We start from the raw sequence: 23386 nt of genomic DNA, 5'->3' as shown, positions 1-23386 counted from the left end.
AATCGAGTTAAACCAGTGCAGAACCATCACTCAGAGGCCTTAAATTGTCCTAACCCTTTCACAAGCTTAATGGGAAAGAGGAGCACCCAGCTGAATCGGCCGGAAAGCATTCCCTGTTCCGCAGTTCAGTAACAGCCTCTCCGCTGCGAATTGCTCATGCTTTGGTTTTCAGGTGGGAAAAAAATGTAACTGGGAGATGAAGAAATAAAGGATGTGTTTAGAAAAACCTGCGCTCAGGAGTGCTGACGATGGCTGGAAAGAGTGAACGTGGCAGCCCTCCTTTTACTGTCTCTGTGAGTATGCCACATGGACACACCAGTTGGGGTGTCTAAAAATCACCAACTTTAAGAGGAAAATAATCTCAAAAATTATCCAAAACACTGAGCCTGAGGGAGGGGGGTACGATTACAGACTAATCCAAGTGCATGTTGATTCAAAATGAGTCCATCAGCTGGCTGTAGAGATGCAGGAGACGGACAGGATCCTGACAGAGCACCTCACACAGAGGCTGCATCTGTTCAGACCTCACTGCCTGCCTCCTCCCCAGCTGTGCCATGTCAGAGGGTCCCTTCTCCTTTGCCAGGCAGTTGGAGACTGTGTTTGTGAGGAACTCGATATGCTAAGTGTCTTAGAAAAGCCTTTTGTGTGATTCTGTTTCCAGCTTCCCATGCAGCTCAGAACCAAGGTGGTGTCCTGAAGATAGCTGTACCTTGAAGAGCAATAAGCCAAAGCCATTTCACACTCTGCAGCGGACTATGGACCCTACGACACAATTTCGTGAGCCCATCATAAAGCCTGCTGGGAGACAGACAAATTCTGAGGCAGACAAAGGTTGCAAAGTCAACCTCTGCACTGTGATTTCCCAGCTTATTTGCCTTTTGATAGCGTCATTCTGGAAATAGAAGCTTGAATAGTCAAGATACTGATGTACGTTCTGCTTTTGCTGATACTTTTTTCTCCCAAAGGTCAGTACTCACTACCAATGTCAAGAATTCAATAAGCAAGGCAGACTCACCATAGCATTATTATTAGTTAGGCTCGAAATGCCCTATCTTAACAGCTAAGCTGCTCTTTAGAAAACTCAAGAAATCTGCTTCTATTTTGTCTTCAAGTATCACCAGCTGTCCTTCCTTTTTCTGCAGTACAGCAGCTCAGTTAATATCTGGGCACTGTGACCTGTGCTGGGATTAGTAAAACATTTTTATGAGACAATTCATAAAGGTGCTGTCAACAAACTGCTGCCTCCTCTAAAGACTAATTAAAGCTGAGCCAATACAGTCCAGTGCAGGCTGTTGTTCAGTCTCCTCGCACCCTCAGCCAGTTCCTCTTATTAGTGATGGGAAAAATTAAGCACCCAATGTTTGGTGACCTTCTGCGACTACTTGACAATTTCAGTTTATGACAGCATGAAGAAAAGTCTTTGCAAATCAGATTAATCTAAACCCGTGGCCCAGTTATTCTTTTTCCTCAGACAGTGTTGTTGCAAGTCTAGACAGAGAGACAGTGCTGTTTACTGGAAGCAAGAGTCTCCTATTTTTACTGTGTTCCCTTTCTACCCACGTAACATCTAGTCTGGGAAAAACTAAGTGAACGTGTTGTGTATACACAAAATATGTATCATAAGGGATACATGGTGCGTGCACACGCTTCCCACTCCCACATTTTCTCAACTCATGTTTATTCATTCTTTCACGTTGTGTTTGACAAGAGGTTTTTCTCATTCTCTCACCTCCTTTTCTCACTTAGACTCAAAGAGCATAGTGTAAGCTACTCCTGAAGCTGAACTCTGAGTGACCCCTGAGAGTGAAGAGACCAGGATCTTGAGCAATACTGTTAGCTTACAGAGAACCTTGGTTTTCAGAAGTACCAGCTGATCTGGGGAGAATTCAAACTTCTCCAGTGAAAACTTTCCTGGTGGATGCCCCAAGTCAGGCATGTTTAAGGCCTCAAACCAAGATATTTCCAAAGGTGCTGCTGAAGAGGCAAGAGTCTCAAAGATTCAGCACTTGAGGAAGTAACCAGTGGCAAGAGTAGTTTCTAAAGTAATTTTGTAATCTCATCTCAGTTGATGTGCATGTGATAGAATATCTCATTTTTTGATCACTGTGTCTGTGACCCGGAAAGTCTTTCATGTTTCCCACAGCAAGAATGCGAACAGTTACAGACATCACCTGCTGCTGCAAACAAATGCAAGGTTTCTTCTCTGTTGGATTTCAGGCAATTACCAAACCATTTCTCATTGCCCCACTGTCACTGTTGCTAAAGCTAGAGAGAAGATGAAACAAACATCTTGCATTTATACTGTACCACCATTTAAAGAATACGTATGTCTTCTTCTGTCCTTATTGGTCTTTCTCTCAAGCTTTTATTTAACACGTACATGTCTGCTGGGGAATGAAACAAAGGAAGTCTGTTTTTTTGTTAAAGTATAAGCTCCTGCCTTTATAAGCAATTGTGAAAGTTCTCGTATTGTCAGGAACAAAGAGAAACAGCCATTATCCAAACTCCCTCATGGGTTATCTAAATACAGCTTTTCTATGCCCTTACTTTAAAAATGCTCACTCTATATTCAGGCACATCCCATCTGCTGAAAAATAAAGTAGAAGGTCCTGCTGCTCAGGTTTCAGTCCCAGAGTTTGCAATCTCAGAAGAGATGCTAGTTCTGCATTTGTAAACAAGTGCTCAGCAAGCCAGGACAGCTGGGATCACACATTTTGCCTAGAGAAAATAAAAAATACAGACTTTAATGGAGAAGGCCACATGGCTTCAGGCCTTAAGACAGGGGTAGGTTTAGGCTAGTTTTCTTACAAGCTGCCCAAGGAAGCTGTGAATGGTCCATCCCTGGCAGCGTTCAGGGCCAGGTTGGACAGTGCTTGGGAGCAACCTACTCTAGTGGAAGGTGGCCCTGCCTGTGGCAGGGGACTGGAACTGAATGAGCTTTAAGGTCCCTTCCAACCCAAATCAGTCTGGGATTCTATGATATATCCTGTTTTAAGGACTCTATAGATGAGGGGTCTGGTTTTGACTACAAAGATAAAAGTAACACAGTATTGCACAACTTGTGTTCTAACAGTGAAAGAAGCCAGTGAACAAGGAAGACACATCTCTCATGTGGCAGATAATCTGCTTACTAATAGTCTTTGCTTTCCACCACCTTGCTTGCTTGTTTGGGTTTAACCTGTGTTGGCTTTCTCCCCTCCCTCTCTTAAACAAAAGCATTCTGCTTTTAGACTGAAACCATTAGAGTTGTGACTGACCTGTCACAGCAGACCTGAAACTGGCTTTGGAGTATCAGAAGGAAGAGGATGCTGTGTGACAGTAATTATGACAATGACGTGTGCAGTATTAGAGCTGTTAGTTCATATGCATGTAGCCAAGAAAAAGTAAATATCACTGATGTGAAGCAGGTGAGATTGTTGCTACATGTAACACTTTTCCTCCACGCTTCAACTCACATCTGCTGCAAGCCATTTGGAAGAAGAGCAGGTCACTGTAATTTCATTGTGGTCGTGATGGCAACATCAGAGCATTTTTCTACATGCTGCTTTATTAAAGTCATATTGAAAAGGGATCTCAAGAGTTCCTGCAGTAACAACTGGCTTTCTGTTAGTTGATAACTGCATCACTGTGGACAGTTTGTAAGCAGAGCACTGAAGGAGAAACATGCCAAGAGGAGGGCAAACAGCCCCATGGGCTGCAGCTCATAATTACTACCAAGCAGCTGAGATTTGATATATGCTTTATAACAAGCAGTCATGCAACCCTCCGATTAAAATCAGTGTACATGTTCAACTGCTGACACTGCTCAGGGACTGCATTGACCTGGAACTTAGCTGCTGCTTCTCTGGGCAGTGCTAAAACCAGAGAACAAAACATCAGAGCAGGGTTCAAAATCAGATTAGAAAGCCCAGGTTTTTTCCTGCAGGTCTAGATCAAAAACCAAAATAAAGCAAAAGCCCCACAATGATTTTGGTTTTCTTAAGGTTTGGGTTTCTTGCTTAGACCAGTCCTAATCTTAACTTCTTTCTCCTGGAGAGAGTAGTCTTCTTCCATCTCCTGAAGCGTGATCTGCCTGTGTGACTTCATGTCCCTGGTGGTCACAGTCTGCAGTGACAACCTGGAGCTTGGAGTTGGGGTTAAACTATGGAGGAGCCAGGACAGGACCATGAGAGGGTGTCGATCTTTGCAAGGTATCCCTGCCCCTAACGCTGCCAGAGCCTGGGCACCTGCTCCTCTGTGAAGCAGACCTTAAGGTTTTTAGTCTGTCCCCTAATCTGTTATCCCATAAATATCCTACTGGCTCATATCCACGTGCCGAGATGGCATGACACATTGTCTACAGCCATCATTCAGTTAGGATGGTCCAAACAGGTGACTGATGCTGCAGTGTTGAGATGACAGTAACCAAGGCCAGACTCTTTTCAGTGGTGCCCAGTGACAGGATGAGAAGCAATGGCCATGAACTAAAACACAAGAAGTTTCACCTCAACACAAGGAAGAAATTCTTGACATCAAGGGTGGCAGAGCACTGGAACAGGCTGCCCAGGGAGGTTGTGGAGTCTCTACTCTGGACACATTCAAAACCCAATACAGTACAACAGACAGGGATCTGGGAAGCCCTCAGCTCATCAGCTTTTAGGGAGAGAAGCAGCCTTTAGAAATGTAAGGAGCAACAGACAGAATGGGCTAAATGCTCCTTTGGTCTGATGCAAAGAAGCATGTCCAGCAGGTTGAAGGAGGTGATCCTGTCCCTCTGCTCTGCTCTCATGACACCCCACTTCGGGTCTTGTATTCAGTTCTGGTGTCCTCACCAAGAGGACAAGTCCAGAGGAGGCCATGATGATGATCAGGGGCTGGAGCACCTCCTGTATGAAGATAGGCTGAGAAAGTTGAGGCTCTCCAGCCTGGACAACAGAAGGCTGCTTGGAAACCTCAGAGCAGCTTCCAGTATCTGAAGGGGGCCTCTTAGAGAGAGACACTCTTCATTAGGAACTGTAGTGATAGGACAAGGGGTAGTGGGTCCAAACTTAATCAGGGGAAGTTCAGGCTAGATGTAAGGAAGTTCTTTGCTGTGAGGGTGGTGAGGCACTGGCACAGGGTGCCCAAAGAAGTAGTAAATGATCCATCCCTGGTGGTGTTCAAGGCCAGGTTGGACGGAGTCTTGGGTGGCATGGTCTAGGGTGAAGTGTCCCTTCCTATGGCGGGGGCGTTGGAACTGGGTGATCTTAAGGTCCTTTCTAACCCAAACCATTCTATGGTTCTATGACTGGGGAGCTGTTTTACTAAGTAAAATGATTCTTCGTGGAAACAGCACTTGAAGCAGCCTCAATAAAGCACAGTTATGGTACCCAACCCAGACACATCCTACCAGGCAAGAGACCATGGGAGTGACTTTGGGAAATACTTATGAAGCATATCTGAACTTTTCTCCTTCATCCTTTTTCATTCCAGGATTTAGGGATGGGACTTTTACCGTGGGCCTGTGAAGGCCAGTGCCTTTTCATAAACCAGCTGGAATTGCTTGCTATGACAACTCAGTCATACTTTAGCAGATGCAAGGGGCTGTTTGATGAAACCTGAGCCTTTAAATGCCTGCACCAAAGTTATTTCAATTACTGCATTTCCCCCAGTATACCTTCTCCCATTTCTGCCAGGTTTGGCACAAATAGCAGCCTTCTGTTTTGTAAATCTCCATTTTTTCCCCTTCTCAAAGTCTATCAGTACTGGGCCAAAACTTATCTGAAGCATTGGAGACAGTTGTTTGTGCACACAGAATCGTGGTCTCGGAGCAGTAAGTCTTCCTTTCGGAGGAGAACATAGAAATCAGTTTTCTTTAATCAAAAATAAAATGAAGAATACCGTGGGACAGAAAAGCCACCCCAGCCTCAACTGCAAGCACTTCTGTGGGAGCACGAGTGCAGAGGGAGAGGCAGGGGACGTGGGTTGCGGGTGGAAGTTCTCCAGAGGGAATGGTTCAACCGCAGCTACAGAGGTGACAGCCAAACTGAGACAGCTGGTGTGCAGGGGAAGCACATCATTGCTGATTGAGGCAGCAATTTGGACTCCAGGGAGCATTCAGCAGTATCTTTTGGCTTGTCCCTGTAGTCCAAAGTGCTGTTTTTTGCATGAAAATGAGTAACCCATCAGCTACTCCTACACGTGCAGCTCAAGTCACCTGTGGTTCAAAGTGAAGTTTATTCCTCAAATAAACTTTTTTTATCAGAGCAAATTAAAAGCAGTTGGATCTCACTGCACGCTCTTTCCCCAGGTGGCAAAACGGGAACATAACGAAATTATTCCCAGTATGATTGCTGATAGACAGGAATTATTATTTTGAATTATGGACAGCACCAAATGGGAGCAGAAATTACAACATCAAAAGTATCTGGTGCATTAGAAAACAGCACGTTCCCATAACACCAGCATCAACTTGTTTTCCTGTTCCTCAGAGTGCCAGGCATCCCCAAAACATGCTCCCACTGAGAGGTGAGAGCATACTGATTCCTTACATATGATCATTCTGGTCGGAGGGTTTGAAGCAGGAATGTATAACATGATCCATCAATAAAGCTCAGGTGTTGGCTTGATTTGTCTGCAGAAACATCACCTCCAACCTGTAAGACAGCACTCCCTGCATAGCTGCAGAGGCTCTGCCACTCAGGACCAGCCTTAAGAAGGTTCAGCTGAAAACCTTCCAAACTCCACTGCTTTTTCTGTAATTCGGTAGATGATTTTCCCTGCTTATTTGATAGCAGCATGAAAGCGTGTATATATGTGAAATAAGAACAAGCCTTCCAAAAGAAGGCTCCGTTGCATAAACAGCTCTTGGAAAAAGAAACCAAAACAGATCGCAGCAGCACATCTTAGTCACATCCCTCACTGCAGGACCAACATATTTAGGTGATGTTGAAAGTGGCACAAAAGCCTCAACAGAAAAAACTAGCTCGTTTTGGGGTACTATTAATTTGTACATACAAACAAACATCCTAGTAAGTGCAAGGCTGCTACAAGCCAGGGCTGCCTGGCAGAAAGCTTCCCTCATCTACCCAAGGGGAAGCTGCAGCACTGCTGACTGAGCCAGCACCCTCCAGAAGAAGCTGACGGGATCGTCCTGCGCTACAAAAAGCTGGCAGAGGTGTTAGGCTAATGCTGGCCAGTTGTGGCACTTGCAGCTCCATCACCCATGGCTGGCAAAGGAGCAGTCACCCCACCCTTAACTTCCTTGTGAACTTGCTTTGCACGGGAGATACCCAGAGCTACGCTGCCCCAGTGTGGCCATCACACTTACATCACACTACCCTCATGGCAGGGGCTTGGAACAGGATGAACTTTAAGGTCCCTTCCAACCCAAACCATTCTGGTTCATCTGTGGTTGTGGGTGTCACACCGTGTCAGGTGGGAGCTGGCTGAGCAGAGCGAGACCCTCCTTCTGCTTCGTTTCAGGATGCTGGAGGTGATGGGAGTTTCTTCTCCTGAGACCCCAGTGGAGTTCTGGGTGAGGCACGTCTGTGTGCTGGGGTGCAAGGCACCGTGAGAGGACACCCTTCTCCTGAGCTGTGCTGGAAGGGAGGGAGGGAGGGAGGGAGGGAGGGAGGGAGGAAGGAAGGAAGGAAGGAAGGAAGGAAGGAAGGAAGGAAGGAAGGAAGGAAGGAAGGAAGGAGAAAGGAAGGAAGGAAGGAAGGAAGGAAGGAAGGAAGGAAGGAAGGAAGGAAGGAAGGAAGGAAGGAAGGAAGGAAGGAGAAAGGAAGGAAGGAAGGAAGGAAGGAAGGAAGGAAGGAAGGAAGGAAGGAAGGAAGGAAGGAAGGAAGGAAGGAAGGAAGGAGAAAGGAAGGAAGGAAGGAAGGAAGGAAGGAAGGAGAAAGGAAGGAAGGAAGGAAGGAAGGAAGGAAGGAAGGAAGGAAGGAAGGAAGGAAGGAGAAAGGAAGGAAGGAAGGAAGGAAGGAAGGAAGGAAGGAAGGAAGGAAGGAAGGAAGGAAGGAAGGAAGGAAGGAAGGAAGGAAGGAGAAAGGAAGGAAGGAAGGAAGGAAGGAAGGAAGAAAGGAAGGAAGGAGAAAGGAAGGAAGGAGGGAGGGAGGGAGGGAAGGAAGGGAGGGAGGGAGGAAAGGAAGGAAGGCAAAAGTGGGTTGTCTCCTAATAGCCCACTTGGTGCCACTCTTATTCCTTGGGAAGATTAATTTGGGGGGCCTAAGACTTGGATGTGTGGAAAGCAGACAAGGGCTTATGCCAGCACTTGGGTTCCTGTCCAGCTTGGTTCTTCAGTCTCCCCAGGGCTGCATGGGATGGATCCTCTTTCAGATTGGTGGTTGGGCTGCACGTGCGGATGAGAATCACAGTAAGAGCTGAGAAACTTTCTGCATTCCTTACACAGTTGGGAATAAAACCAGCTGAGAACAAGTTGCTGTGGTTCCTCTTTTGTAAGAGAGGCTGTAGAGCAGCTGCTGTCATGGGAATAACTGCACTTCATGGTTCCATTGCTTTCCTAGGCCCTGCGTGGCCTCTTGTTCCATGGGACAGATGGGCTTTAGGTAGAAAGGGCTGTTTGCGCTTCCCCTGCCCGGGCTAAGCTGGGAGCTGTGTGCTGCCCCTTAAGGCCGAGCTGGAAGGGGGCTGTGCTCACCCACTGTGTGACCATCCCTGGTGCTTTGCTGGCTGGTGCGGGTGTAGCAGCAGCTCCTGTGCCCCAGGATTGCCCAGCATTGCTGCTTCAGCCCCCAGGAGGTTGCTTGCCCACAGCACACTCGGGAACCTTTTTGGGCTTGTTGCCACAGGGCCAACAGCCCACCATTGTTCCAAGGGAAGATTAGAGGCTGCGTTTTGTGGTGGGGCAGATAGAGGCAACAGGGTTCAAGGCTGGGCGCAGCGTGGCACAGGTTCCCTCCTGTTTGCCTTTTAGGTCTTTTCAGTCCAGTCACAGCCTCTGCTGGGATCTTCCCTTTCCTGTAACTCCTGCACTTGGCAGGAATGCTGCCCTGGTGCCATGGGGAGGGTTTTGGCCTCTCTTGGTTACACCTTGGTGCGTGGGTAAGAAAGGCAGAACTGATATCTCTGCTGCCTTCCTCTGAGAGCGCTCCTGGAGGAGGCTTGTGGGGCTGGAGGTGTTCAATGTGGTGCTGGGGCTCTCGGGTACGGTCCTGCCGTGGCTGCGGAGTCTGAGCCTCCTCTCCCTGGCTAAGGGTGCCTGACACAAACCAGCCCCACGGCACCAAGAGGCGGAGAAGGGTTCTGGGGTGCACAGTGGGACCAGCAGCGCTTTGGTGGCACTGACCCACTGGGCTGGTGGGTACAGTTCCGGAGATGGTGCCAAGTGGAGGCCACCCGATGTCCCTCTCCTGCCTGCGCACGTGGCCACGGGCTCCTGCACGTCTCCCGGGGGGGGGTATTTTTTAAGCTGGCTTTTGGGGACAGCATTTTTGGCTCTTTCTCTCTCCTTTTCCAAGCCTGGCGACTTTGGCAGGAGCCAGCTCATCCCAGACAAGCTCCAGAAGGGCTCAGGAAGGAGCGATCTGGGCTCCCCCTCACCTGCTCCCGCAGCGTGACTTGTGGCCAAGGCTTTTCCATGCTGGCCACACGCAGCAGCCGATGAGTCACGGGCAGTTGCCTCCCCTGCCTGCGGCCGTGCCCTGTTTCACTTTCCTTCTTGCACCCAGAACTTCCCATGCACCGGAATTTCTTGTCTGAGGCATTCCAGTGGCTCTGCCGGGCTGTGTGCATTGAGGAGGGAGCTCCATCGCTACCCCTCTCCCAGCACAGCACTGCCTGCAGGTGGGGCTGGGAACCTCCAGGGCCAGAGCGATGTCTGCAGCAGGTCCCCAGCACCCTGCAGACCCCACGGGGCACAGCACGGTGTCCCCACCCCGTGCTGCCTTTGGGCTCCCTGTGCAGTCATGGCCAGAGCTGACACAAGCACCTCTGCAGGGGCCGTGCCCACTACAGCCGGGCTTTCCTAGCGGGGCTGGGGCTGGCATGTGCTGGAGCACGGCTCTGCTGCGTGCGGTGTTTGCCGGGGTGCCGATGCCCGGCATGGCGAGACCGCGTCCCACCAGTGACAGTCCCTCGCTGCTGCTCAGCTAAAGCTGGTGGCAAGTGGAACGCGTGCATCCAAGCACGGAGCCCAGGAGCCCTCGATGAGACGCTGGCACAGGGTGCCCAGGGAAGCTGTGGCTGCCCCATCCCTGGCAGCGTTCAAGGCCAGGTTGGACGGGGATTGGCTTTAAGGTCCCTTCCAACCCAAACCGGTCTGCGATGACGTGAGTCTACGGTCTTGAGCCTTTCATCGCAGCCAGCCTGAGTGCTGGGGGCTGCGCTTATGGCCGTGGTTTCACTGCTCAGCTTTCGCTTTTCCTTCGTTGCTCTGGATCTCCTTGTGCCTGCATGAAGACATGAGGTTTCGTTTACTTCTGCGACCAGAAATGACGCCCGAGAGCTAAAAGCCACAGTGGTGGGAAAGAGAAGCCAAACTGGGTCCCACAAGGATGTGATGCTGCTCTGGGACTTGATGGGTGACCCGAGTGTCCCCAGCCCTGTCCGTGGCAGGGGCCTGTGGCAGTGGTTCGTGGTGGGTCTGAGTGCATGCCAGGGCCATCTTCCAGCCCTGCTCTGGGTCCTGAGGGTGCAGATGAGGCCATCCCAGCACAGCAGGCACTGGACATCATCTTGGTGCTGGACATTGCTCTCTGGGTGCTGTGGACCTCGCTCCAGCCCCGCTGGTGGCTGCTGGAGATGCCAAAACACCCGGGCCTGGCCCGTACCTTGGTCTGGAGAAAGAAACACCCCACAGGGATTGCCCTTTGAGCTGGCTGGCCTCCACCATGTGAGACCTTGAGCCACCATCACTCTCCTGCTCCTCCACTTTGACCTGAAGAGTTCCAGGCAGGGCCCGCACCTGCTTCCTCCCCTTGCTCCCTGGGGCCGTGTGGATTTTTACATCCATCGGGATTTTCTGCTGAGGGGCCACCTACTAACAGCCCAGAGAAGCTGCGGCTGCTCCATCCCTGGCAGTGTTCAAGGCCAGGTTGGACACAGGGGCTTGGAGCAAGCTGCTCTAGTGGAAGGGGTCCCTGCCCGTGGCAGGGGTTGGAGCTGGATGAGCTTGAAGGTTCCTTCCAGCCCAAACCAGTCTGGGATTCCATCCCAGCTGAGCTGTACCTCGCCTCGGTGACGTAGGTGATGGAAATTTTGCTGTTTGGGCTTTTAGTTCATAGTTGTATTGATTGTGAACTCGTTGCAGTGAATGAAACTTATTCTTATAAACGTGTGCATTCCTGGTGGGAGGCAGAGGTTGAAGACAGTGCCATGGTCTTGCTCACTGGAGGGCAGGCAAAGGAACTGAACCCTGGCTGGGGCTCAGGCTTTTAATGACTGCTCCAGCAGAAGAGGCTGGTGCGGGAGCCTGGTCCAGCAGCAATGTGTCTGTGACGTGCTGTGGAAGGAAACCCTGATGGGAATGTCATGAAGCTCAGCAAGGAGAAAGGCAAAGTCCAGGCTGTGCTGGCAACTGCCCCCGTTGAAAGCAGCTCGACAGGAAACACCCTGGAGGTCCTGGTGGTCAGCAGGCTGAACACGAGCCAGATACGTGTCCTTGCAGCACAGGAGGCAGACGGTGTCCGGGGCTGCGGGAGGAGTGTTCCAAGCAGAGCAAGGGAAGTGACCTTTCCGCTCTGCTCAGCCCCAGTGAGGCCACCCCTGGAGTGCTGGGTCCAGTCCTGGGCTCACCAGTGCGAGAGAGACATGGACAGGCTGGAGAGAGCCCAGTAATGGACCACGAGGGTGATGAAGGGTCTGGAGCATCTCTCCTGTGAGGAAAGGCTGAGGGAGCTGGCACTGTTCCGCCTGGGAAGAGAAGGCTGCGGGGCTCTTGGTGTTGCCTACTGACAGGAGAGCAGACAGTGGGCACAACCTGAGACACGTGGAAGTCCATGTGGCCGTGAGAAAACACTGTTTCTGGGAGGGTTTCTGGTGAGACCCTGGCACAGGTTAAGCAGAGAAGCTGTGGAGCCTCCATCAAAAGCAGACACAGCCCTGGGCAGCCTGTGCTGGCTGACCCTGCTTGAGGAGCGGTTGGACTGGACGATGCTCAGAAGTCCCAGCCCACCTCCATGCCCCAGCACAGCACATCCGTGCCGGTGTGCCCACCATAGCTGTACCTTCCCATGGCCTTGTGTAAGGACTTTGCTCATGTGCTTGGACTCCTTGAGGTTGGCAGTTTGTTTCCCAATAGGAGCATGAAAAAGTCGGGTCCTTCTGGGGCAGCGACCTCTACGGCCACCACGTGAGGCACTGCAAGGTGGGTTTGTGCCTCTTGCTGCCTCGCTGCACGTTTGCTTTTTGGAGACAGGCATTGCCCTAATTTTGAATCTTTAATGCTTGAGGAATGCATGAAATGAAAGCCCAGCAGCGGCGGCTCCGCATCGCAGGAGGGTACCTCGGGGAAGGACGGGCTTTGCTGAGCGGAGGCATCATCCCGAACCTCAGCAGAGAGATGTCCACACGTGAAAGCTGCATTTCCAGGCTAAGCAGGGAGGAAACCCCATCCAGCTCCAGCGCTGGAGGCGGTGGCAGCCCCGCTCATGTCCAGCAGCCTCCCTGCGGAGCTCTACATCCCACCAGGAAAACGCTGTGGGGGCGCTGCTTCTTTCACCTCTTTCCCTGCTTTTTGTCAGGAACCCGATCTGTCTGCATAACCCAGAGGCGCCGCAGCCTGCGCTGTGCAGTGCCCGCTCTGGCTGTTGCTTCCATCCCGTCCCATAGCCCCCCGCACGTGCCAGGCTGGGTCTCGCCCGGGGCTGCCGGGGCTCCCCAGCACCTCTGCACCACTCCACGCGGCAGCAGCCTCTCCCCGTTCCACCCCATGGAGGGTGCGCTGGAGGCAGCCCGAGCATCCCCCTGCTCTCCGGGCGCTGCTGCGCTGCCGTGTCGAGGCGGCAGTGAGAGGCGGGATTCCCTCGGCCGCCGCTTTCACTTTCCAGTTTCCAGCGCCGACAGGCTGTGGATTTTCCTGCCGCCTCAAAGCGCCGTCGGGGCAGCATAAAAAGCCGTGGAGATGAAGCAGAGGAGGGAGGTGAAGCAGCTCCCCAGCACCAGTCCCCGACCCGGCTGCCCGCAGCCGCGTTCACCGCCCGCAGCAGTACCAACAGGGATCCAGCCCGGAGCGCTGCGCTGTGTCCTCTGTGGCTTCTGGCTCCACAAGCACCTCACCCCATCCATCATCACCTGCTCACCGTCAGGCTCTCCTCAGCACGATGCTGTGCCTCAGCTGCATCCTCCCGCTGGCGCTGGTGGTAGGGACCAGCCTCGGGGCTGCCATCCCTCAGGATGCCCTCAAGAGGAGCTGCAGCCTCTCCAAGTACCAGTTCCTCGTGCCCCACGAGCTGAAGGCCGTGCAGAAGATGAAGGAGCACTTTGTGAGTAGGGCCGGCAACAGGGGGCTGTGAGCTGGAGGGCGCAAGGCAGAGGGGATGCCGAATTCGAGACCCTGAGTGGCAAGGTGGATGCTTTCTGCAGCAGTCTGGGGACAAGGAGGATGTTTCCCGAGGGAATTTGGGGACAAGAAGCTGGCTGAGCCAAACTTCAACCTGGTTTCAAGCCCCTCAAGGCTGACCAGGGTTGCACAACATCGCCAGCAGGGCAGACGACATTTTTCCAATGTCCCCCTTGGTTTGTGCCTGCAGGAGGACATCATGCTGCTGTCGGGCCACAAATGCAACACCAGGCTCTTCCATCGGAAGTGGAGCACGCCGGAGCTGTCGGTAAGAGCGCGGCAATGCTGTCAGAAGGGGGTACGGCCCCCTCCAGCCAGGACCTCCCCATCCCACCTCCATCCATCCGCACTGTGGGCGGTCTTTGAGACCCCATCCTCCAGCACACTGCCAGCCCGGCAGTGCGGGTGCCTAACCAGGACGCTGCTGCCCGCAGGTGCCCGACCGAGTGATGCTGGTGGAAGCAGAGCTGGACCTGGCCATCGCCGTGCTGGGGCTCCCCGCTGCGCCCAGGCTGGCGGAGCTGCGCCAGCAGCCCCTGGCTTTCCTCACCCAGGCCCGGGAGGACCTGCGAGGCTGTGTGAGTGTCCCTGCGAGTCCCCTGGCCCGTGCACCCCATGCACGCAGGTCAGTGCTGGTCCTTACTCAGCTGCTCTATTGTAGGTGGCCATGGAGGCTCCTTCTTATCATCCCTCCGGGAAACTGCAGCACTGGCTGCAGAGGCTGCAGGTGGCCAAGGAAACAGTGAGTCAGGGCAGGGGGCTCCGGGCTGTTACCAGCTGCATGCTGCGTGGGGCTGCTGCACCCCTCTACGGTGCAAACCTGACCCTCCTCCCCACCACAGGAGACTGCCGGCTGCCTGGAGGCCTCAGCCATCCTTCACCTCTTCCAAGTGCTGAACGACCTGCGGTGTGCAGCCCTTCGGGAGCAATGCACTTAGTCCCTGCCGGTGGCATGGCACGGCACGGTGTGACATGGAATGGTGCTCGCCAGCCCCAAAGGATGTCTCGAGGACTGGGAAGAGTGATCTTTACTGCATCACTGGACTGTAATTTCCTGTTTAAGCATTTTTCTTATTTATGTGAGCTCAGGGAGCAATTCTTTTTCATAGTCGGTTAAATTATTGGGGTTTATTGTGTACTTAGAAATGACTCGGGAGGAGGTAAAGAAATGTATTTATTGGATATCTTTGTTTTGCTGGTTTTCAAAACACTGATTTTTTTTAAAGAAATCTATTTTTATCTGCTATTTATTACAGAGTACATGATGTATATTTGCCTGTATAAGCTATTTCTTACATGCTATTTAATATGCAGAATAAAACACATTTTATAAACAGACGATCTGCCATCGTATCTTTTGAATACGCTTCACTGTAACTTCATCCCTTTGGAAAAGTGAGGTATTGGGGAGGAGGAAGGATACTGGGTGAACTTTGAGCATTTGCAAGTAAATCACAAACCTTTGGCACTCATAGAATCATAGAATAGTCAGGGTTGGAAAGGACCTTAAGATCATCCAGTTCCAACCCCCCTGCCATGGGCAGGGACACCTCACACTAAACCATGGCACCCAAGGCTCTGTCCAACCTGGCCTTGAACACCACCAAGGATGGAGCATTCACAACCTCCCTGGGCAACCCATTCCAGTGCCTCACCACCCTCTCAGTAAAGAATTTCTTCCTTAGATCCAATCTAAACTTCCCCTGTTTCAGTTTGAACCCATTACCCCTTGTCCTGTCACTGCAGTCCCTGATGAAGAGTCCCTCCCCAGCATCCTTGTAGCCCCCTTCAGATACTGGAAGGCTGCTCTGAGGTCTCCACGCAGCCTTCTCTTCTCCAGGCTGAACAGCCCCAACTTTCTCAGCCTGTCTCCATACGGGAGGTGCTCCAGCCCCTGATCATCCTCGTGGCCTCCTCTGGACTTGTTCCAACAGTTCCATGTCCTTTTTATGTTGAGGACACCAGAACTGCACACAATGCTCCAAGTGAGGTCTCACGAGAGCAGAGCAGAGGGGCAGGATCACCTCCTTCGACCTGCTGGTCACGCTCCTCTTGATGCAGCCCAGGATACGGTTGCTTTCTGGGCTGCGAGCGCACACTGAAGCCGGCTCATGTTCATTTTCTCATCGACCAACACCCCCAAGTCCTTCCCTGCAGGGCTGCTCTGAATCTCTTCTCTGCCCAACCTGTAGCTGGGCCTGGGATTGCCCCGACCCAGGTGTAGGACCTTGCACTTGGCATGTTCACCTCCAGCTGCCTGGGGACACCCCAAATGCCCCCCTGGGGTTGCCTCTGGGGACAGATGAATGCTGTGCTTGTAATGTGTAGAGTTTGTTCATCAAAAGTTTTAAAGGAGGATATTGTTTGTTACATTTTGGGAAGCTCTCTGTGACTGTCACTTTGTGTAGAAACATGTTTTCTTTTGTTTTGTAGCCGTTGCATTTCTGCATTATGACTTCTGTATTGGGAGGGAGAAGTCAGTTGTGTTACTGCAGGGGATTGTGAGAGGGAAAAAGGGGGGGTTGAGTAGTTTGAGGTAGTGTCTTGTTACAGCATATGGGGGATGGAGGTTGCTATGACAACTGAGCTGGGGGCGGGAGCTCCTTGAAACTTCCAGGAGACTTCTCGAAACTTCTGGGAGCTTCGCGAGGCTTCTGGAAACATCTCGAAGTTTCTCGACGGTGAGACCCCAGCGGTGGGGAGAACCAGTGGAAAAGAGCCACGTCAGGATGTCCGCGTGGGGGGGACCACAGGATTGGCTGAAGTCCTGAGCCGAAAAGGTATAAGGGACAGCCTCCAAAAGGACCCGGTGTGCGTTCTGAGGGGGGCGGAGCGGAGCCTCCCGGCGCACCCAGCGCTGTTTTTTATCTGCTATCGCTTGCTCAAATTAATAAATTTATATTTTAAAATGAGATTGGCTCACTCGTCAATAACATGCTGGCCCTGGGGACAGGAGCCCTCCGGCCACCCGTGTTGGGTGGTGCGAAACAGGACGAGGCCTAGAGGAACACGCAGCCTAATGCGATGCTCACGTCCTGGCACGGGCTGGGCAAGCTCCTGGTTTGGCCACTCCAGGGGCTCTCAGAAGATCCCTGAGTGAACAGACCTGAACTTTATTCAGTCTATTTTCTCAGGTCAGAGAGATGGAGGGAGGCAGCGGAGGGAGGCAGCAGTGACAGCAGCCACATGTGAGCATGAGCAGCAGGTCGAGGGAAGGCATTCTCCCACTCGACACCTTTAGGGAGAGGCCAAGGGGAATGGCTTGAACCTGCCAGAACAGGGGAGATTGAGATGAGCTCTTAGGCAGAAGCTCTTCCCTGTGAGGGTGCTGAGGCGCTGGCACAGGGTGCCCAGAGAAGCTGTGGCTGCCCCATCCCTGGCAGTGTTCAAGGCCAGGTTGGACACAGGGGCTTGGAGCAAGCTGCTCTAGTGGAAGGGGTCCCTGCCCGTGGCAGGGGTTGGAACTGGATGAGCTTTGAGGTCCCTTCCAACCCAAACCAGTCTGGGATTCTATGATGTGTATGTGTGATGGCCATATCTGGGGTAGTATAACCTCTGGTATCCCCTCTGGTATCTCCTATGCAAAGCAAGTCCACTGCAAGTTAAGGCCGGGATGACTATTTGTGCTCCTTTGCCAGCCATAGGTGATGGAGCTGCAAGTGCTACAGCTGGCCAGCATTAGCCTAACACCCCTGCCAGCTTTTTGTACTGCAGGATGAGCCCCTCTGCTTCTCCTGGAGGGTGCTGCATGTGAGCCAGCAGTGCTTTAGCTTCCTCTGCAGGCTCATGTAGGGGATGCCAGGAGGGAGATGCTGGGGAAACAGAGCCTTTCTGAGCATCGCTGAGTGCTTGGCTGGTTGGGATGTTAATGGCAGTTCCCCAGCCTCCTAGTGAAAAGCAGAGAGGTGTGCTCTTCCCTGTGTTTCAGGTCAGTTCAGGCACAGAAACAGCAGAAGGAAAGTCAGAAAGCGATTCTTCCGAAAGAATGAAGTTACAGTGAAGCATGTTTGAAAGATACGATGGCTCAGTAGCCCTGGAGTGGCCAAACCAGGAGCTTGCCCAGCCCATGCCAGGACGTGAGCATCGCATTAGGCTGCGTGTTCCTCCAGGCCTCATGTCCTGTTTCGCACCACCCAACACGGGTGGCCGGAGGGCTCCTGTCCCCAGGGCCAGCACAGCATTCATCCGTCCCCAGAGGCAACCCCAGGGGGGCATTTGGGGTGTCCCCAGGCAGCTGGAGGTGAGCATGAGTGCCAAAGGTTTGTGATTTACTTGCAAATGCTCAAAGTTCACCCAGTATCCTTCCTCCTCCCCTGTACCTCACTTTTCCAAAGGGATGAAGTTACAGTGAAGCGTATTCAAAAGATACGATGGCACACAGCCCGGCAGAGCCACTGGAATGCCTCAGACAAGAAATTCCGGTGCATGGGAAGTTCTGGGTGCAAGAAGGAAAGTGAAACAGGGCACGGCCGCAGGCAGGGGAGGCAACTGCCCGTGACTCATCGGCTGCTGCGTGTGGCCAGCATGGAAAAGCCTTGGCCACAAGTCACGCTGCGGGAGCAGGTGAGGGGGAGCCCAGATCGCTCCTTCCTGAGCCCTTCTGGAGCTTGTCTGGGATGAGCTGGCTCCTGCCAAAGTCGCCAGGCTTGGAAAAGGAGAGAGAAAGAGCCAAAAATGCTGTCCCCAAAAGCCAGCTTAAAAAATACCCCCCCCCGGGAGACGTGCAGGAGCCCGTGGCCACGTGCGCAGGCAGGAGAGGGACATCGGGTGGCCTCCACTTGGCACCATCTCCGGAACTGTACCCACCAGCCCAGTGGGTCAGTGCCACCAAAGCGCTGCTGGTCCCACTGTGCACCCCAGAACCCTTCTCCGCCTCTTGGTGCCGTGGGGCTGGTTTGTGTCAGGCACCCTTAGCCAGGGAGAGGAGGCTCAGACTCCGCAGCCACGGCAGGACCGTACCCGAGAGCCCCAGCACCACATTGAACACCTCCAGCCCCACAAGCCTCCTCCAGGAGCGCTCTCAGAGGAAGGCAGCAGAGATATCAGTTCTGCCTTTCTTACCCACGCACCAAGGTGTAACCAAGAGAGGCCAAAACCCTCCCCATGGCACCAGGGCAGCATTCCTGCCAAGTGCAGGAGTTACAGGAAAGGGAAGATCCCAGCAGAGGCTGTGACTGGACTGAAAAGACCTAAAAGGCAAACAGGAGGGAACCTGTGCCACGCTGCGCCCAGCCTTGAACCCTGTTGCCTCTATCTGCCCCACCACAAAACGCAGCCTCTAATCTTCCCTTGGAACAATGGTGGGCTGTTGGCCCTGTGGCAACAAGCCCAAAAAGGTTCCCGAGTGTGCTGTGGGCAAGCAACCTCCTGGGGGCTGAAGCAGCAATGCTGGGCAATCCTGGGGCACAGGAGCTGCTGCTACACCCGCACCAGCCAGCAAAGCACCAGGGATGGTCACACAGTGGGTGAGCACAGCCCCCTTCCAGCTCGGCCTTAAGGGGCAGCACACAGCTCCCAGCTTAGCCCGGGCAGGGGAAGCGCAAACAGCCCTTTCTACCTAAAGCCCATCTGTCCCATGGAACAAGAGGCCACGCAGGGCCTAGGAAAGCAATGGAACCATGAAGTGCAGTTATTCCCATGACAGCAGCTGCTCTACAGCCTCTCTTACAAAAGAGGAACCACAGCAACTTGTTCTCAGCTGGTTTTATTCCCAACTGTGTAAGGAATGCAGAAAGTTTCTCAGCTCTTACTGTGATTCTCATCCGCACGTGCAGCCCAACCACCAATCTGAAAGAGGATCCATCCCATGCAGCCCTGGGGAGACTGAAGAACCAAGCTGGACAGGAACCCAAGTGCTGGCATAAGCCCTTGTCTGCTTTCCACACATCCAAGTCTTAGGCCCCCCAAATTAATCTTCCCAAGGAATAAGAGTGGCACCAAGTGGGCTATTAGGAGACAACCCACTTTTGCCTTCCTTCCTTTCCTCCCTCCCTCCTTCCTTCCTTCCTTTCTCCTTCCTTCCTTCCTTCCTTCCTTCCTCCTTCCTTCCTTCCTTTCTCCTTCCTTCCTTCCTTCCTTCCTCCTTCCTTCCTTTCTCCTTCCTTCCTTCCTTCCTTCCTTCCTTCCTTCCTGCCTCCCTCCCTCCCTCCCTTCCAGCACAGCTCAGGAGAAGGGTGTCCTCTCACGGTGCCTTGCACCCCAGCACACAGACGTGCCTCACCCAGAACTCCACTGGGGTCTCAGGAGAAGAAACTCCCATTATCTCCAGCATCCTGAAACGAAGCAGAAGAAGGGTCTCGCTCTGCTCAGCCAGCTCCCACCTGACATGGTGTGACACCCACAACCACAGATGAACCAGAATGGTTTGGGTTGGAAGGGACCTTAAAGCTCATCCAGTTCCAACCCCTGCCACGGGCAGGGACCCCTTCCACTGGAGCAGCTTGCTCCAAGCCCCTGTGTCCAACCCGGCCTTGAACACTGCCAGGGATGGGGCAGCCACAGCTTCTCTGGGCACCCTGTGCCAGTGCCTCAGCACCCTCACAGGGAAGAGCTTCTGCCTAAGAGCTCATTTCAGTCTCCCCTCTGGCAGGTTAAAGCCATTCCCCTTGGCCTGTCCCTACAGGCCCTTGTCCAAAGCCCCTCTCCAGGTTTCCTGCAGCCCCTTTAGGCACTGGAGCTGCTCTCAGGTCTCCCCTTCAGGAGCCTTCTCTTGTCCAGGCTGACCCAGCCCAGCTCTCTCAGCCTGGCTCCAGAGCAGAGCTGCTCCAGTCCAGGCAGCATCTCCATGGCCTCCTCTGGACTTGCTCCAACAGCTCCACGTCCCTCTTGTGTTGACCAGAACTCTTTGAGTGTGAGCATTCAGGCAATTCCTTATTCACCAAGTCATCCATCCATCACATACATGGCTCCCCAATTTAGAGACAAGGATGTCATGTGGGACAGTGTCAAATGCCTTGCACAGAAGTCTTTATGGCAGATGCTTCCAACACAGACACAGGGGGTGTCCTGGTCAGCGAGTAAGTCAGCAGGCACACTTGCCCCTTCCCAGCTTTGCAGCAGGCCCTCGTTGTGGGCCAAAACAGGCTGATCAAGATGCAAGTGTCAGGGTTTTCTCCTGTCCTCTGCTAGTCAAGAGGACAGCAAAGAAATCCAAGACATGTCTGAGATGAGACTTAACATGGATACATCAGTGCAAGCCCACTGTACAGCTACATGGCCTTAGAAAGCTTTAAGTCAACTGACTCAAACTGATGTCAATACTTCTGTGAAGAGCTGAGGATCTGCTGTTTAACCTCTGACGAGTATCCCTGCACAATGGGGGAAGCAGGGAGCACATCACTGCCCAGCTCACTTCCAGCTTTGAAGGGGTCTCCACAACCTCACCCTCCATGCCCTGCTTGTTTTCCCAAGCAGATTTCTCACCTCTTTTCTGTCTCTTGGAGGAGGGATTTTGCAGCTTCAGGGTCGTTCTTCATAAAGACTTGATATGGAGAAGATGACTCTAAGTAACCCACCACACCAGCGACAGTCATGGGAATTTTATCAAAGATATCTGTAATTCTAGGAGACATGGGGGAGAAAGCAGCATTGGCAAGTTAAATCTTAAAGGCAGTGGAACAAGGGCAACAGATTGACAAGGTGGTGAATACTTGATACCATGAAATACCAACAAATGGAAACAACATCCAGTTGTGGCATTTGGTAGGTAAGAAGCTTCAACTGATGCACGACTAGAGAAGCAGAGATAGTTCTAAGGACCATCTAACGTAGTCTGTGACTTGATCAGCCCTTTCAACACAGGCCTATTCCCCTCCAGGAGCCAGGACACCAACACATCTGCACCACCACTGCCAACATGTCCTTTATGCCTGCGGAGTCAGCCCCTGCCCCAGGCCTTGGTGGGGAGGCTGGCACTGGCTCCCTGCAGTTCTTGGCAGGTTCTTTCACTCACTCCATTGTTTCCCCTTCATCCATTAAGTGATCAGCCCAGACCCTCAAATTATCGTAACTCACCATCAAAAAATCCCTAACCCAGTTCTGCCTCGAGCAGGAAGGGCTCTTGCACCCCTTAAGACCTCACATGCTGCCTCAGCATAGACCCACATCCAATCCAGCAGAAGCGGAAGCGCAGCCCACGCGGGCCGCAACGCAAAGGCATGTGCTGGAAGCTGGCAGCTGCCTGCTCTGGCAAACCCAACTCTGTTTGGACTGGTGGCAGAGAGAGGAGCGGAGATGCCACCTCCATCCACTGCTGGTGCTGCATCAAGGGGGTTCTGCTCACCTCTTCTTGTCTGGGAATGGCAAGGCCTCAAAGATCTCTTTGTAGTCTTCCAAGACAAGTTTTATTCTGTGATGTGAGTATTTTAGAAGCAGGTCGAAGCACTGTAAAGGCAGTGTATTAAAAACCAAACACAGCCCTCCTGAAAGCTCTCAGTTTCACTTGGCCCTACATCTGATGCATTGATAAATGTACTTTTGCTTAAACACTCTTGGCATTAAAATACACCAAAATCTTTCTTAGCATCAAGAACTTGAGAATACTCTTTTATTATAGAGATAAGGGTCCTGTTCTGCTCCCTGCATTGCAGGGAGTTATTAAAACACTCTGTCAAGAAACATCACTAAAACCCCCCTCTGTCTTTACTTCCCATTCTTTTCACTGTGAACAGAACAAAAGAAGTCTCTTTGACAATACCAGCACCGCACATCTGCTCTGCAGCCCTTCTCTCCACATCAGAATCCGCCCTATTAATCCTAATGCGCTCTTTTCCTCATCCATCCATCTTGCCATATCCCCCAAGCCCACTACTTTTCTCTCTGCCTTTAAGTACTACACACTTCCCCCTGCCCAGACCAGGAGGGGAAGCCCTGAGGTTTAGGTTTCATCACCTCACCTCCCTGAAGACCTGGGTCAGTTCTTCAGAGCACTTTCCATAGCGCAGACTCATGTCCACGGTGTAGGTGCTGATGGCCACACAACCACCTGGCCTGACCACGCGCTCTGCTTCCCTCATGAACTTCTCAGTATCAAACCAGTGCGCGGCGGTGAATGAAGTCAGGAGGTCCACTGAGGCATCCTTGAACGGCAGCTCCTCTGCAGGGCACACACTGGAAGGGGAAGGAAAAAGGGCAGTGTGTAAGATGGGAATTAAGAGAGTAGCACATTAAGTCAGTGAGTATTTTATGGAGTTGATGATGACCACTTAGGATGCAAGACCATGGCTACTCAAAGTCTAGGATAAGGCCTGTTCACACCGAGAATTCCATCAAATGGGATTTTCCTTGGTGCCAGCTGGCTCTTATAACAGTGACGCTCACCAAACACCACCTTTACATGAGGACCTGAATTTTGCTGCCCCGACACTCACAGGTAGGAGACGTTGGGCATGGAGGGGCCCTCTCTGGCCTCCTGGATCTGCGCTTCGCTGACGTCCATTCCCACCACTTCCTTGAAGTGCTCTGCAAGGAAGCGGGTGCCTTGTCCAGACCCACAGCCGACATCCACCACCAGCTCAGCAGGGTTGATCATCTGCGGGGAGGAGCAGATGCATCTCAGCAAGCCATCCCCCTATTTTGGTGCTTTCACTCCATTCCTTCCCCCAGCATCCACACAGGAACAGCCCTGGCATGGTACAACCCGTGGAAAAAGCTCCTCTATGCCCACGTCTTCATTAAGCCCTACTGATCAATCCTTCCCACTGTCAGCAGCCAAGGTGACACTCTCATCAAAGCCAATGCCACCACCCCACCAAATGCCACCACCCCGTTTTCCCTTCAGCCTGGCCATACCCCACGCACCTTCTCCTGCAGGTAGGTGAGAATGGTTCGCTGCAGCTCTTTGCCCGGCGCAAACCTGTATTTCTGGTAGACGGCTGCGTGCCCCCTGGCCTCGAACATCTGGGTGGCCAT

At 52.5% G+C, this 23386-nt stretch overlaps 2 protein-coding genes across 2 annotated transcripts; one reads left to right on the top strand and one right to left on the bottom strand.

The window, feature by feature from the left end:
* Positions 1–13238: 13238 nt before the first annotated feature.
* Positions 13239–14415, top strand: LOC308228661 (interferon lambda-3-like; the record flags this gene model as incomplete). The annotated part of the gene is made up of 5 exons (XM_080632061.1): positions 13239–13400; positions 13668–13745; positions 13912–14055; positions 14139–14219; positions 14320–14415. 5 exons carry the CDS (start codon positions 13239–13241, stop codon positions 14413–14415), a joined length of 561 nt encoding a protein of 186 aa, XP_080488187.1.
* A 5222-nt stretch (positions 14416–19637) lies between these two features.
* LOC308228616 (putative methyltransferase) lies at positions 19638–23386 on the bottom strand (the record flags this gene model as incomplete). The annotated part of the gene is made up of 6 exons (XM_080631990.1): positions 19638–19749; positions 20900–21037; positions 21759–21859; positions 22372–22585; positions 22846–23006; positions 23276–23386. The coding sequence occupies 6 exons, from the start codon at positions 23384–23386 to the stop codon at positions 19659–19661; spliced, it is 816 nt and encodes a 271-aa protein (XP_080488116.1). The 3' UTR covers positions 19638–19658.

Source organism: Psittacula echo (genome assembly GCF_963264785.1).
Source record: "Psittacula echo genome assembly, chromosome: 20".
Classification (NCBI taxonomy): Eukaryota; Metazoa; Chordata; class Aves; order Psittaciformes; family Psittacidae; genus Psittacula; species Psittacula echo.
This window is presented reverse-complemented; position numbering and strand designations above follow the sequence as displayed.